A 15619-nucleotide genomic window follows, 5' to 3' on the forward strand; every position below is an offset into this window, starting at 1 on the left:
TCACTGGAAAGGTGGTATTTGAGCAAATGCCTGAAAGAGGTAAAGGATCAAGCCACACAGGCCTGTATCCAGGGAAAGAGCAGTGTAAGCGGAGGGAACAGCAGGTACAAAGGTTGCTTGGTGGGTTCCAAGGTCTTCAGGAAGGAGGACAGCCAGTTAGAAGTGAGGTCTGGAGTTAATGAGGAAGAGGCAGGCTGTGGGGCTTCCAGCGGACTGCCGGCTTACTCTGATTAAGATGGAGATCTCTTGAGAGAGACATGATCTGACTTAGATTTTAAAGAAATGGCTCTGTTAGGTTGAAAATGAGTGGAAGCGGGAGGACAATGGAAAAACTAATTCCAGTAATCCAGGCAAAGGTGATAGTGGCTCAGCCCAAAGAGGGAGCAGTGGAAGTGCTGAGAAAGTGTTGGATTCTGAATATATACTAAGGGTAAAGCCAACAGGACTCTTGTCACCCCTGTTAAAATGCAGTCCCTAAAAACTGTTTGTGTTGCTTATGGCTATATCTCTTAGCAGTTCCCGACAGAAATCAGCATTGAGAATGCCTTTTTTAAAAGTACAATGAATGGCATATAGTGCTGCTCCATGCCATAATATGATTCATTCTAAGACTAAAGGCAGCATCCCCCCTGCAACACCCACAGATTAATGAACATCTATCTAGCTTTTCCTTGAATTATTTTAAAAAAAATTCATTGTGGTCAGCAGCCCCTTCCATAATTTAACACCCTGAACATGTTGTTTATTACATGATTGTAGCAACTTGATGTTCCTCCACCTGTACTCTCACCAAGGGCTCAGCTGCCTGGACTTTCATCATTTGTATTTATGGGCCCAGACTCACTGTCTTCCATATGCAGGCACTGTACTTACCTCATGAGATAGGTTTCACTGTTCCATTTATAAACAAACTGAGGCTCAGAGGAAGTTTAGTGGTTGCCCAAGTTCACATAGCTAATAAATTAGTAGAATAAGGATTTGAAATCAAGTCTGACAAAGTGTAAAACTTGGGCATAGAAGCATTTTTACAAATATAATTTTTACTTCCTTTAAAATAATATCCATATATTTTGTAGATTGCATATATTCTGGTATCATTTAATATTTGATCCCCTAGAAAACTCTGTGGCAGTTATTGTAATCTCATGTTATAGTGGTGAAAATGGCTCAGTGTTTCCCCAGTCAGCGAGTGGCAGAGCTGGAATCTAAACTCAAATTCTGATAAAAGGTTAGAAAACTTAGACTCTAGGCAAATAATAGAAATGTGTGAAGAAGCTGCACCAAATTGACAAATAATTAGTTTGATTCTTGGTCACGTATCTGCTCACTCATACTGCCCACTGTAAATATAAAACAGCATTCAGACTTGAGCTACAATACATACAAGATTGAATTCACTCAAATTTCCCTTCAGACTTTATATAAACAAATGCTCCTTCAAATCATGGATGTTCGAAAGACCAAAAGAAAATGCATCAAATGATAACAATGATTGTTTCTGATTTTCTTTGTTATATTTGTTTAATTTTTTAAAAATTTCCACAGTAACTTTTATAATCCAAAATCAATAATAAGTTTCCTTTTGTTTTTTAAACACAAACATCATAATTTATTTTCCTCCTACAAGAAGTAGTAAATCTTTTTGTTGCAGTTCTAGGGCTGGGACTATTTCTTGTTAAATTAGTACATTGAATAAATTCTAATTTTCTTTAGGAGCTTCTTAAGAGATACTCAGAGATGGATAATCACTATGAATGTTTAAATAGATTGTCTCTTGACTTGAAGAAGGAAATTGAAACCCAAAAAGAGCTTTCAATTAGAGTAAAAGCAAACCTCTCACTTCCATGTCCACAAACCAAACAAATCCAGAAACTTCTCACTGCAAACCAGAGGTGTTCCATGGAATTTCATAGAGTCGTGATGAAACTTCAGGTACCATCTTTTTAAGTAATATCTTTGTAAATACTGCTGTAAATTTCTATTACTAACGTGTGTAAGTCCTACCTTGAAAGTTGGCCTGTCGTGCTGCAGTCCATGGGGTTGCAAAGAGTCAGACACAGCTTAGCAATAAACTTTTACTTTTTTCACTTTTTGAGAGTTAGCATATTCACTATTAAATTGAAGATTGCATGGGTCTAAGAATAGTGTGTGCAAGACCCTCAGTGCACCTAGGACCTGTTGATTCAACAAAACCTGAGCTTTGCCTGTGGACCTAGACACTGTCCAGGTATTTAGGAGACAGATGTGAATAGCATCTCAAGAACCTCATAGTGAGTGAAGCAGACATATAAACAGGTAATAAGCATTGTTATAGAAGTATATTTAGATTGTATGACATACCAGATAAAAAGTTAGAGAAGATAAGACTGTAGTGGAAGACAGGCTTAAGCGATAAAGCTTGGAGTTCATTTTGTAGATGAGGCAGAGCCATTGGATAGTTATTTTAAGGTGCTGGCAGTGGCATGATCAGGTTATTATTTTAGATACTTCCCTATAGACAAAGAGGAAATGAGTTTGTGGCCAGAAACAGTTGCACTGGATCCAGATAAGCTGTAACAAGTGACACTCCTACTAGGGAAGGATTCTTGGGATGGAGGGGACAAACCTGTGACAGCTCAAGATAGTAGTCCATGTGATTGATGGTCAAGGTAAGGGAGAGGAGTTTAAAATGAGAATCAAGGTTCAGGTTTAGCCAGGTTTGTAGACAGTGTTACCATTAACAAATAAAGAGGGGAAAGAGATTAGGTGTTCAGTTTGACATGTTTTGAGGTAGAAATACCTGTGACAGAGTGTTTAAGAAGAGAGACCAAGTAAACATTCAGTTGAGAGTCTGAGACTTGTCAGGAGAAATGTCAGGACTAAAGCTAAAGATTTGGGATTCATATAGATGATACATTGCACAACATCTGTGAGTAACATCACCCAGATTCTTCAAGAGACAGTAGCAGAAAAGAGCAGCTTATGGGTTCAAGGTTAGAGAAAGTCAAAGTGACGGAAGAGAACCAAGCAAAAATGCTATTACTGAAGTCAGTGAAAGAGTCTGCCAAAGATGAAGTGGGCAAGAGGGCAGATGTGTCAGCTGGCATAAGGACTGAAGAGATCCCCCCAATTTGTTGATAATAGAGCTCACTGGTGACCTCTGTCAGACTGGTTTTAGTTGAGTGGTTAAGGAAGAGGCCAAATTACAAGAGATTAAGGAATGGTGGAAGTTAAGGGAAGTGGAGAACTGGTATCTGGCCTTCCTGTTTGGTAAATTCCCCTGCAGGCCCTGATACTCTTCCACAAACCCTGGCAATTGGATATCCAGAACTTACTAAAGACATCCATGCAGCATATGATATTCAAATTATTATCATCTTAAAGCCAGACATCTAAATACACTTGACAAGTAAATCTTGTGACATGTCATACCCATTTTTGTTACCCGGTCAAGGCAGGCAGAAGATGTTGAAAATGATCTCAGGTATCTAGCCGGGAAACCTGGGTGGTTGATGATATAATTAACCAAAAAGAGGATAATAGACATAGATGGGTTTCTAGGGAAAGTAATCATGTACATTTTAAGCCTATTGAAATTGAGGTGATTGTAGGACATCTATGCAGTGTATTGCAGGAGGAAGTCAAAAATATAGAACTAGAGAGAGGCCTGGAAGTTATTCTCCCAAGTTGCTGAGAAGAGAAAATTGAGAGTAGAATGGCTCTTTCCACATTCCTCACTTAACCAGGGAACATAGATAAACAAGAGATGCCATCCTGCCTCATAGTCTCAGGGGTCTAAAGCTTCATCTAAACATGGTACAAGTTTCATTTCCCAATTTGTTTTATGTTTCTCTGCAAGTATGTGCTAAGCTATGTTGCAAGGACAAAGGAAGAACAACATGAATCCATCAATAAATATGAAATGGCTTTTATTGATGAAGTGGAAAAGCAAAATGAACTGCTAATGAAAATACAGCACCTTCAACAAGATTATGATGTACCACCCGGAGAATCAAGAGACCTCAGATTGAACCAGAGCATGGATCTACATATCGAGGTATGATTTGTTTAAAATGGGTTTAAGTAGATGTCAAGCCTTTTATCAAGTTGAAAAGTACCTTTGCATATATTTAGAGTCATTTTTACTTACCAAAAAATAAAAAATCAGTTGCAGAATGACAGCTGGCGAGGTGTGAAGAGTGCCAGATAATAGTGTAGCGTCCTTTCAGAACCCCAAAGATATAGAAAAATAGATGTAATATCATCAAGTGGGAATTCATGGAACCCCAGAATAAGTTTCCAAATGCCTTCTGAAACTCCCTAGATCTGTGACTGGGAGTCAGAAACATTTTCATTACAACTCCACATGAAGTGTCCTACTCAGCAGTATGAGGCCAGCATCCAATTTCCAATACCATGTGCAGCCTGTTATGTGCACAGAAAGCAACATCCAGAGACTGTTCATATATTGTGATAATTAGTTACAGATGTATAGTTTTGAGAGGCTTTAATTTGAGCAGGATTTGTAGACTTGCCTTTGTTACATAGGTTGTACTGCCAAAATTTTATTATCAATAACTAAGGTTTTAAACTAAAATTATATTTACTTTAAAATATTAAGAATAAAGTTCAGTAAGGTGTTTTTCCCTTTTTATGATATTTAGATTAAAACTTTTCTAATGTTCAGGTGATTCAATGCTTATTTTTCACAGGAAATTCTTAAGGACTTTTCAGAAAGTGATTTCCATAGCATAAAGACTGAATTTCAGCAAGTATTAAGTAATAGAAAAGAAATGACTCGGTTTCTGGAAGAGTGGTTGAATGCTCATTTTGATATAGAAAAGCTTAAAAATGTCATCCAGGAAGAAAATGATAGTATTTGTCAAGTGAATAACTTGTATCATAAGAAAATAACGGTAAGTAGTAATTTTCTTGTGCTACCTCATTCTTCTTGTTGTCTGCTTTAATTTTTCTACCTCATTTGTTTAAAAAAAATCTAAGAACAATTTAATTTTAAGTATTTTCTTAAAATTTATTTGCGTGTGCTTTGTGAAAAAAGTTGACTGCACAACATCTTCCTTAGGATAATTAAAGATATATTTATACTTGTCAAGAAGATAAAATCTTGCTGTGTAACAATCAATTTTTTACGCTCAAAATCCTCTTGCCATTTTCCTCTTTCTATTCTCACTTTGGGCTGCTTCTGTAGGAACTGAGCCTCTTTTCCAAGCAGCCCCCGACAATGTGAGCCCAGAGCCTGTTTCAGGGCTACAGGCAACAGCTAGAGGAAACCCCTGGACAGCTAGTCAGCTGCTTCATTAGTAAGGCCGCACATGCTTCTCATCTCGGCAGTGTCACTGTCACATGCCCGGATCCTTCAGCTTTGATGTTCACACCATGGTTTGTAATCATCGTTCCAAAGGTGACCAGCCCTAGGGAACAGATTCATAAGAACCAACATCGCTTTCAGACAGTTTGTTTCACCTTTTACTAATCAGAATATTCATTACCTAGAAAAATACACAGTAATGAGAACATTGCTTATTACTGCATGTAACCAGTGGAGAAGGAAATCGGTGGAAAAGGCACCCCACTCCAGTATTCTTGCCTGGGAAATCCCATGGAGAGAGGAGCGGGTGGGCTACAGGCCGTGGGGTCACAAGAGTCAGACCCAACTTAGTGACTAAACCACCATAAGTAACTGGAGCAGAGGGACCTGGATTAATGTTACAGCGTTTAATATTAGTGTTATGTCTCTGTGTTTGGGTAGTTATTTCCAAACAAAGACTTTAACTTCATCTGGAAACAATACTTTAATCATATTGAAATATAGATAATGTTTCTAAAAAAAATAATTGCCTGTGACTGGATTGTTCATCCATCTGTTAAATAATCCAGGCTAGCAAAATAGTAAATGAGTTGTTTCAAAAAAAAAAAAAATAGTTCACAGTCAATGGAGAAACGCATAGCCAGTGTTTGGATAAGGTAATCTCCACATATTTAAGTGTTGTTCTTGTAATGTTGAAGGCCCAGTTGTGATCAAAAAGTAGGAGTTCCTCCAGCAAGTTCCTACTGTTCTGCACAGGGAACTGTACTCGGTATTTTGTAATAACTTGTAAGGGGAAAGATCTGAAGAAAAAGTAAGAGAGAATAGTGATAGAGGGAATCGCTTTTCTCTACACCTGAAACTAACACAGCATTGTAAATCAATTAAACTTCAATGAAAAAAGAAAGTAGGGACTCTTGCAATGAGGACCAGCATGGATATGTGGCTTCTTCCAGCACCCTGAAAGAAGCAGCTGGTAATTCTATGTAGTGTGAGGTCCTAGTTGAGAGCCATGGAGCATCCAGGATGCTGGCAAGAACACAGCTAAGTTAGGATCCAACTCTGACAAACTGGCCGTAAAGCCACCCAGAAATATATGGGTGAGACCAATAAGGCATCCATGATGACAGCAAAAAGCACATCCCTTAGAAGTTAGGAGTAAAAGGATGATATGAGTAATTTCAGAGCCAGTTAGGCTTTGATGTAAAAGAAGATATTGATTGATCATTATTCCCTGCACAGAAGTACAGGGTTTTCAGATTCATTACGAAAAGTCAGTGAATGATTTTCCCTATAAACACTGAGGTTTAGAATGAAAATAGCTTGTTCAGTTTACTGGGTATGTCCTGCTATTAGATGTCAGTTAATGTTCATGTATGATGTGGTATATGTCATAACGTGCATAATAACTTTAACCTGCATAACGCTTCAGATTCTTCTTCGTATGTTAGTCGGGATCCAATACAGTGAGATTATCATCTTTTGCAAAGCAGTACAGGTGCTCTTCAGCCCTTACTGTTTTATTCTCATCACCAATATCCAAACGTCATTTGAAATTTCAGGAACTGATTTGAACCACAAAGAATGTTCACATTCTTTTAAAGTTCTTTTCTGGAGTGTGCTGAATAATAGGTGTCAACATATGCCTTGTCGTAGAACACTAGTATTTTCATAGTATTTTCCTTTTTTTCTTTTATGTAATTCATTTCATTTTAGAGCTATAATGGTGTTTTTACAATCCAATAGGCTATAATGAATGAATTAACAGAGTTTGAAGAAAGAAATGCTACCATAGCCAAAGAATGGGAACACGATCTGAAATCAGTGAAAGAAAACAATCAAAAACTATTTAAAAACTACCAAACTTTGAAGCTCTCCCTGACCCCTGGTGCTCTTGTTAATCCTACTACACAAGACAGGAATCTTCATGTCACAACAAGAGCTACACAGCAAGTCACAGAGGTGTGTACTTTCTTAGATTTTTCAATTTGCAGTTTCATCAAAATCTTAAAATGCCTTTAACATTTTATATGACATTTATATATAACAGGTCTTACATAGCATTTCAGAGCAAAATTATAGTATTGAATGTGTTAGGGAACATGGGTTATCTTTGCATAGGTGTGATGGGCTTGTTTTTTTAAATAAAGTTCTATTGTGGCTATCATTCAGCTAATTAAACAGCTAGGTGTTATATAAGATCTTCCCTTTGGATTATGAAGCAGAAGTAACTCATAGCTTAATTTGATTACTAGATGCATACACCACTTAAAGTATTGTTACCGTACAGTGTAAGCTTCCTAAATCTTGTGACTTTCTATTAAACTATAGTCTGTGTCTTTATACAAAACTAGTTTAAGGGGAAAGAGCAATTTAGGGTTTCTCTAATTATCATCAATGTCTTTCATATTGGTTAATGTTATAATCAAAATAAAAATGGAAGAGGCTAAAAATAGATTTTGTAAGCAGATTACCTGTGCAGAAGAATCAGTATGTTACTTGAATAATTCAATTACTTTACCCTTACTGGGACTCTGTAAAGCAAACATGGTATTTTATTTTATTATCACACAAAATGAATTAGAGGGGAACCCAAGAGTAAATTATAACTGGTCATTTTCACTGAAATAAACACTCATAATAAAACAACAGCCACTAGTTTAATAAATACCAGCGGAAACCAGAAGGCCACTAGTATACAGTAGATTGGTGTATTGATTACTGCAGACCTCAGTCAGCTGGCAGGAATTTGAAACCCATCCCACAAAGCAGTAAGATGAAGAAGCAGCAACCCAGGACATGCCTTATCAGATAAGAAGTCGTATGCTATTAGTTTGGAAATTATGCCAAATTAGAATAGTTTGGTAATGATATAGGAATAGAGAAGTAGAATAGTTTGGTAATGATTCAGAAATAAGTAAATAGAGCATTGGAACAGAACAAAATTCAGTACACTCAGGAAAGTTTGAGAATTTGTATATGATGATGGTTAACAATCAACTCAGTGAGGGAAAAATGATTTACTTAATATTTGATTCAGAACAACCAGCTTGACATCTGGGGAAAAAAAAATCTGGATTTCCACCTCACTCAAACAAAAATAAATTCTGGGTAGGCCAAAAAGAAATTATTTTCTGAGAAACCTGCATGTATATCTATGTGAATAATCTCATAAATATGAACAAACTCAGATATTTAAATTCCAGTATTTTTGGTACCTGGAAAAAAAAACTAGAAATCATCTAAATGTTCATTAGCAGATGATTTCCATGAAACAGGATGTATGTATCCATGAAAACAAATATGAGAGATCTACATAGATAGCATCACCAACTCAATGGACATTAATCTGAGCAAATTCCTGGAAAAAGGAATGGCAACCCACTCCAGTATTCTTGCCGTGGAGTGAATTCCATGCACAGAGGAGTCTGGCTGGCTACACCCATGGGGTTGCAGAGAATCGACCATGACTTAGCTACTGAACAGCAACAATGTGCATTGATAATGGAAAGATCTAGAAAATATATTGTCGAGTTTTTTTTTGTTTTTTTTTTTAATGCAGAACTATAGTATGTTCCTACTGTGTGTGTGGCTGTTTTTATGAATTGAATATTCACGTATGCTTAGATACACATAGAAAACTTCCAGAAGGATAGACCTGGAAGAGTCAAGTTGTTACCTTAGGATCAACTGGGGTACTGAGGTGGGGAAAGTTACTCTTCATCAGTTGTTCCATTATGCTTTTATTTTTCAAGTTCAAAACTAGATAATAAAAATAAAGGAAAAGACATATTAAAGAGCTAATTATCAACTCAGGTTGTGTTCATTTAAAATGTAGGTGCCTATTTAAAATGCTTGGTACCATGCTAACTAGTAAATAAACACTAAACCTTATAATGTAAAATCTGGGCATTTTTTAACTCAAAAAGTGTCAGCTTATAAATTAAAAAAAAATACATGTGTAAATTGGCATTTGGCTTCTCCTTCTCTTTTATCCTTTGTTAATGCGATCTGTGAAAATGATTACCTGTATATAATCATCTTTGTCTTAATTGTGACTGTCTTTATGGCAGACGTTAAACATATACTTTTTCTAATAGAAAATTCAAGCTCTGGAAACATCACTCCGTGAAGCTAAAGAAAGTGCTATGCATAAGGAGGGCAAGATTATGAAGATGCAGAAAGAACTTGAGATGACTAATGATGTAATAGCAAAACTTCAGCGGCAAGTTAATGAATCAAATGAACACCTTGAAAAAACAAAAGAAATGATCCAAGTGCTTCAGGTAATTTAACAATCTCATTTTACAAATATAAGAGTGGTTTTTTGTTTTTGTTTTTTTTTCTTTTACTGTTGAATTTGGCAGATGCTTTGGGACTCAGCTTTTACTTGAACTTTGTATTATCTGTGCATACCTGAAGTTCAGGACTCAAAACTTTTAAAAAGCAAGTGACAACTTTGAAATGTAGGAATATATTTTCATCCAAAATGATTTTTATCTTCCTAAAAAAATGTTTTTAAGAGACATATAAATATTATTCTTTATAGTTTAAAGTATATTTTTTTATTTTTCATAAAAAAGCTTCAGATCCAAATAATATTCTTTATTAGATAAGTACATTTTAAAAGTCTTTTTTCTTCCACTTAATCCCTTGCTGTTGAGTCCCACCTGCTAGCCTGTCAGCTGACTCTGACCTGTATTTTAAAGAATGTTAATGAATGTTTTTGACCCTGAGTGCCATTACACCGTCTGTGCCCTCGTTCACTGTGTCTTTACCACTCCCTTTTGTTTTAGCCCAGCCACTTCTCATTCTTCTTTTACTTGAGTCCAATCCTAACAGGTATTTGTGTTATCTCTGCTCCAGTGTCTCTTCATTGGAGGTAAAATTGGGAACTAGTCAAGAATGTCTCTTCTTTCCATTATTTAATATTGTTCTAAAAATTCAGGCTCACTCAATGAGACATGAAACAGAGAGGCAAGAGAAAATAATCTTTTTTGTTTTGGTGACAAATGTTGGTATAGCTAAAAACCAAGAAAATTCACTGTGAAGCTTTAGAATTTTGAGACTAATATTTTAATATTTCAAGTAATTTAATGACCACATTTTTATTCATTCAACAAATATTTGTTGGCTACCTGCTATGTGTTAGTCATTGTTCTAGATGCCACATGTACAGCGATGGGATAAAAAAGTTTCTCCCTTCCTTCAAGGAGTTTACATTATCATTCAGGAAGTGAGAAAATAATGAAATATATGTGTGTGTGTCAAATAGTGAAAAATGCAATGGAAAAAAATTAAGCCAGACAAGGTACGGGGATACTGAATAAAGTAGGAATGTAAGGGAAAGAGATGTGATTTTATAAAGGGTTACTGAGGAGGGCCACACTTTTAGAGTGATGTGAAGTGATGGGGTGAGCAGTGTGGTAGAAGGGCCTTCTAGGCAAAGGAAGTAGCAAACACGAAGGTCTCAACACAGAAACAGAAAGTCTAGACATGTTTAGGAAACCACAAGAAAGCCAGTGTCTTCCTGAACAGAGTGAGCAAGAGGATAGAGGTGGGAAAGGAGGTGAAAAATAGCAGAGAGCCAAATCAAAAAGGGTCTTGCAGGCTCCTCTGGTTTTTATTCTAAGTGGGATGGAAAATCATCAGAGGATTTTAGCTAAAGGATATCATGGTCTTAGTTAATTTTTAAACAGTTGTCCTTTGAAGAGAGAATCCAGGAGAGTGTGTTAATGTGACACGCTAGCTGCTATAAAAAAAGGGAACCAAAAATGCAATGGCTCAAATAAGATGGAAGGTTATTTCTTCTCTAGCTCATGTAAAAGCCTGAGTTCCAAGTTGGTGGATGGACCACCTTTGACTATAAAATATCCTCAGCAGGGAATCCCCTGGTGGTCCAGTGATTAAGACTCTGTGCTTCCATGGCAAGGGGATGTGAGTTCGATCCCTGGTTGGGGAACTGAGATCCCGCACACCATGTAGTACAGCCAAAAATAAACAAAAAGTTAAAAAAAAAAAAACCCTCAACAATGCTGAGTAATACTTTGTGCCTTAAATTTGATTCCAGTTTGATATTTATATTGTTTTACTGACATCTTTTTCTTTCATTTTCCTGATTAACCTGTCTCTATCCATTTCATTGTTTTCCACCTCTGTTTCATTTGTTTAGGTAGATTGTTTTAAATTGGGAAAAAAAACTTGTTGAGAGAAACAAAATTATATGTTCTCTAAATACATATTCGCTTCCAATTACTTTACCTCAAATATCTATCTGTTATTCATTTCAAGGTTAAAATTTGTGCCTCCCCTGCTTTTCATATATTAAAAGATTGCTGTTTCCAAATGTATCTGCCAGATCAAGGCAGCTCTTCAAAATTTCTATGCAATTATTATATTTTTCTGTTCTTTAAAACATTTAGGACAAAGCTGCTTTAGGAGCTAAACCTTATAAAGAAGAAATAGAAGATCTCAAAATGAAGCTGGTGAAAGTAGACCTAGAGAAGATGAAAAATGCAAAGGAGTTTGAAAAGGAGTATGTCTTTGCCTTAATCGAACATGCTTTTAAAAGCTTAAATTTCCTTTAACTATATAAATTTCTTTACATTAGTTAAGTTTTCAAAATATAAGAAATTATTATTATTTGCTTTTCTAAAAATAAATTCAACCACTCACGGATTTCAAATTTATTAAATTCTCATTACATATGTAAAGGTTTTAAAATAAGCACAATCCCGGTTGCTAACACTATGTCTTTTTTGGCGGGGGGGTGCTTTTTGCTCATTATGTATAAATAGCTTTAAAATACCCTTTTTATGCTTGAAAGTGAACGTTAAAAACCCTGTGGTGGGGAGTTCCCTGGCAGTCCAGTAGTTAGGACTTGGTACTTTCACTGCCACGGCCCCAGGTTCAATCCCGGGCCAGGGAAGTAAGATTCAGCAAGCCACAAGATGTGGCAAAAAAAAAAGACCTGTGGGTTCCAGTTTGCTAAGGTTTCTGTTGGTTTTTACTTATTTTATTTATTCTTTCTGTCATGTTTTTGTGGAAAAGTTGTATTTCCTTTTAAATTATAATACCTAATACCCAAGTGAGTGAGTGAAGTTGTTCAGTCGTGTCCGACCCTTTGCGACCCCATGGACTGTAACCTACCAGGCTCCTCCATCCATGGGATTCTCCAGGCAAGAATACTGGAGTGGGTTGCCATTTCCTTCTCCAGGGAATACCCAAGAGCATATTCTTTTTTACTGATTTATTTATGTAGTACCATATACATGGGGCTTCCCTGGTAGCTCAGATGGTAAAAAGAATCTGCCTGCAATGTGGGAGACCTGGGTTCAATCCCTGGGTCAGGAAGATCCCCTAGAGAAGAGAACGGCAACCCACTCCAGTATTCTTGCCTAGAGAATTCCATGAATAGAAGAGCCTGATGGGCTACAGTCAGTGGTATTGCAAAGAGTTGAACACAACTGAGTGACTAACACACACACACTCACACACACACACACCATATACATAATAGCATGCCTGAAGTTCTTTGTGATATAGAATAATGAAAAGACCATTAGTGTCAGGGAAACTAAGTTAGAAATATATTGCCTCTAATGAATATATCACCTTTAACAAGCTGTTTATCTCTCTGGGCTTCACATTCATAATCAATAAAAGGATTGGTTTATGTTAAAGGATTTCTTATCCCTCCTGGCTCTTAACATTTTTAATTCTTCCTATAAATCTTTAATAAATATTTAATGATAATGTGTAATTTTGCTAAATACGTAGCACTTCAGATCTTCATTCGTTCTAACCAGCCTTCCAGTGATAAAAAGTGAAACATATCTGTTAAGATCTTCATCATAAAAAGCAATTTTACTTACAGAATAGAATCAGCAGATACTGTCAGCCTCTAAAAAAAGCAGAGTATTGTACAATTTATCTCTGCTGATTAATGCTTAAGCGAACAGTTCATAAAATGTCTCTACCAGGGAACAGTGAGCAGAATTTGACCTTTGATTATAACGCTTTGGACCAGACCTGCAGCTAGGGTTTGCTTTCCTGACTTTAGAACAGAAGCTGCTTTTTGCTTTCATGCTCTGGTGATTGTTACACCTTCTTGATATTTACTTGTTTTATGGTGCCCCCAGGTATAACTTTACTCAATATACCTTTAATAGCTATTGAGCTTCCAGAAATTTAAATAGAATTGATTTCTCAGTGTTAAAAAAAGAAATCATTCCTGCAACCAGGCAAAATGCTTCCAATTTGATGATATAATAGCTGTGAAATGTGTGATACCAGGAAGGTATCATGAGGGGTTACCTACTGCTACCTATAAACATTATGTTGATATGATGTGTCTTCTTACTAGAAAATTCTTGACAGCAGTTGTGTTTATTCCTTCATTAAAAATCTGTTTCTGGGTTTTTACATATTTCTGTTGCTCTTAATAGAATTGCTTCAACAAAAGCCACTGTAGAATATCAAAAAGAAGTTATAAGGCTATTGAGAGAAAATCTTAGAAGAAATCAACAGGCCCAAGATACCTCAAGTAAGTGGAAAATGCTGATACTTCCTGATCTTTCCATTTTACTTCAGTACACTTGACATTTTGAACAGTACTATTATAGGTAATGACGATCAAGAATAAACCTAAGTTAATCACTGATTTAGAAAAAACTTGTTTTTCAGATGAATTCATTGGGCTTATATTTATCCTGTGATATCTTCTTAGTTTCCTATAATCTTGACTGTTTCTCCATTATAGAGTCTTAGAAAATAGGAAATTTGCTTTTGCATTATCAAATCTTTACATATTAGTGAAGATATCTTCAGTACTATAAAAGAATGACTTAACTATCAGGGTATAAGTATACTTCCCAATAAAAATACAAGCACATATCTTAGTAGATTGTAACCATATGCACAGTAAAAATATCCATTCATAGTAAAAATAAATATTATCCAACTTGTTCTTACTGGCAGGGTGTTTGAAATTTATCATAGGAACAGTCTTCAAGTCCAGTGATCAAATTTCTGTCTATATATCTCTCAGTTCAGTCGCTCAGTCATGTCTGACTCTTTGCGACCCCATGAATTGCAGCACACCAGGCCTCCCTGTCCATCACCAACTCCCAGAGTTCACTCAAACTCACATCCATCGAGTCGGATGTGATGCTATCCAGTCATCTCATCCCCTGTCGTCCCCTTCTCCTCCTGCCCCCAATCCCTCCCAGCATCAGAGTCTTTTCCAGTGAATCAACTCTTCGCATGAGGTGGCTGAAGTACTGGAGTTTCAGCTTTAGCATCATTCCTTCCAATGAACACCCAGGACTGATCTCCTTTAGGATGGACTGGTTGGATCTCCTTCTAGTCCAAGGGACTCTCAAGAGTCTTCTCCAACACCACAGTTCAAAAGCATCAATTCTTCGGCACTCAGCTTTCTTCACAGTCCAACTCTCACATCCATACATGACCACTGTAAAAACCATAGCCTTGACTAGACGGACCTTTGTTGGCAAAGTAATGTCTCTGCTTTGGAATATGCTATCTAGGTTGGTCATAACTTTCCTTCCAAGGATTAAACATCTTTTAATATCATGGCTGCAGTCACCATCTGCAGTGATTTTGTAGCCCAAAAAAATAAAGTCTGACACTGTCTCTCAAACTATACCTTTTTCTGTATTTCTGTTTCTTATGTTTCATTTATAAAGAGAAAATGCTAACCAATACTTAGATCAGCTTTGTAGAGTAGGACAAGCATTGAATTCACAGTCAAGGACAGGTCTCTGAATTGATTGCCCTCGTTTAACACTGTGTGAAACCCTGAGGACAGCCCTGACTTAGCTTATGTGTGTAATTGTTTGAAGGATCACACTAAAAGTTGTATGTGCGAGCACGCTGAAAATTCTGAAGGTCTAGCAAATGTAGGATGATATTTGTGTGTATTATTGTCCACTCATTTAAAAAAAAAATCAGAGTACACTTCGCTGGTGATCTGGTGGTTGAAGAATCCACCTTGCAACGCAGGGAATGCAGGTTCAATCCCTGGTCAGGAAACTAAGAACCCACATGCCGCAGAACTACTAAGCCTGTGTGCCGTAAGTAGAGAGCCCGTGTGCCATAACTAGAGAGCCTGTGTGCCACAACAAAAGAACCCACATGCCTCAACTAAGACCTGACCAGCCAAGTAAAGAAAGAAAGAAAGAATCAGAGATAGTGTTAAGGTGATCACAGCTGCAACCTGAAAAACTTCAAGAGATAAAAATAGACTTGAGAGTTCTTGTTGTTACAGGAGGATCACTATAAGTACTCTTGATT

General features: G+C 36.6%; 1 protein-coding gene and 1 non-coding gene across 7 annotated transcripts in view; both read left to right on the top strand.

Moving 5' to 3' along the window:
• The window catches only part of CENPE (centromere protein E), an 82286-nt gene that overhangs the window by 59878 nt on the left and 6789 nt on the right, over positions 1 to 15619 (top strand). For all 6 annotated transcript variants that reach the window (XM_070372069.1, XM_070372064.1, XM_070372065.1 and 3 more), the window contains 7 exons: positions 1714 to 1932; positions 3839 to 4036; positions 4692 to 4895; positions 7052 to 7267; positions 9406 to 9591; positions 11728 to 11840; positions 13753 to 13850. In XM_070372069.1, the coding sequence (XP_070228170.1) occupies positions 1714 to 1932; positions 3839 to 4036; positions 4692 to 4895; positions 7052 to 7267; positions 9406 to 9591; positions 11728 to 11840; positions 13753 to 13850 (1234 nt within the window). The remainder of the gene's footprint in view (positions 1 to 1713; positions 1933 to 3838; positions 4037 to 4691; positions 4896 to 7051; positions 7268 to 9405; positions 9592 to 11727; positions 11841 to 13752; positions 13851 to 15619) is intronic.
• TRNAE-UUC (transfer RNA glutamic acid (anticodon UUC)) lies at positions 12161 to 12233 on the top strand. The gene has a single exon. It is a non-coding gene; the product is annotated as a tRNA-Glu (tRNA).

The sequence above is a fragment of the Bos mutus genome, chromosome 6 (assembly GCF_027580195.1).
Source record: "Bos mutus isolate GX-2022 chromosome 6, NWIPB_WYAK_1.1, whole genome shotgun sequence".
NCBI classification, from domain to species: domain Eukaryota; kingdom Metazoa; phylum Chordata; class Mammalia; order Artiodactyla; family Bovidae; genus Bos; species Bos mutus.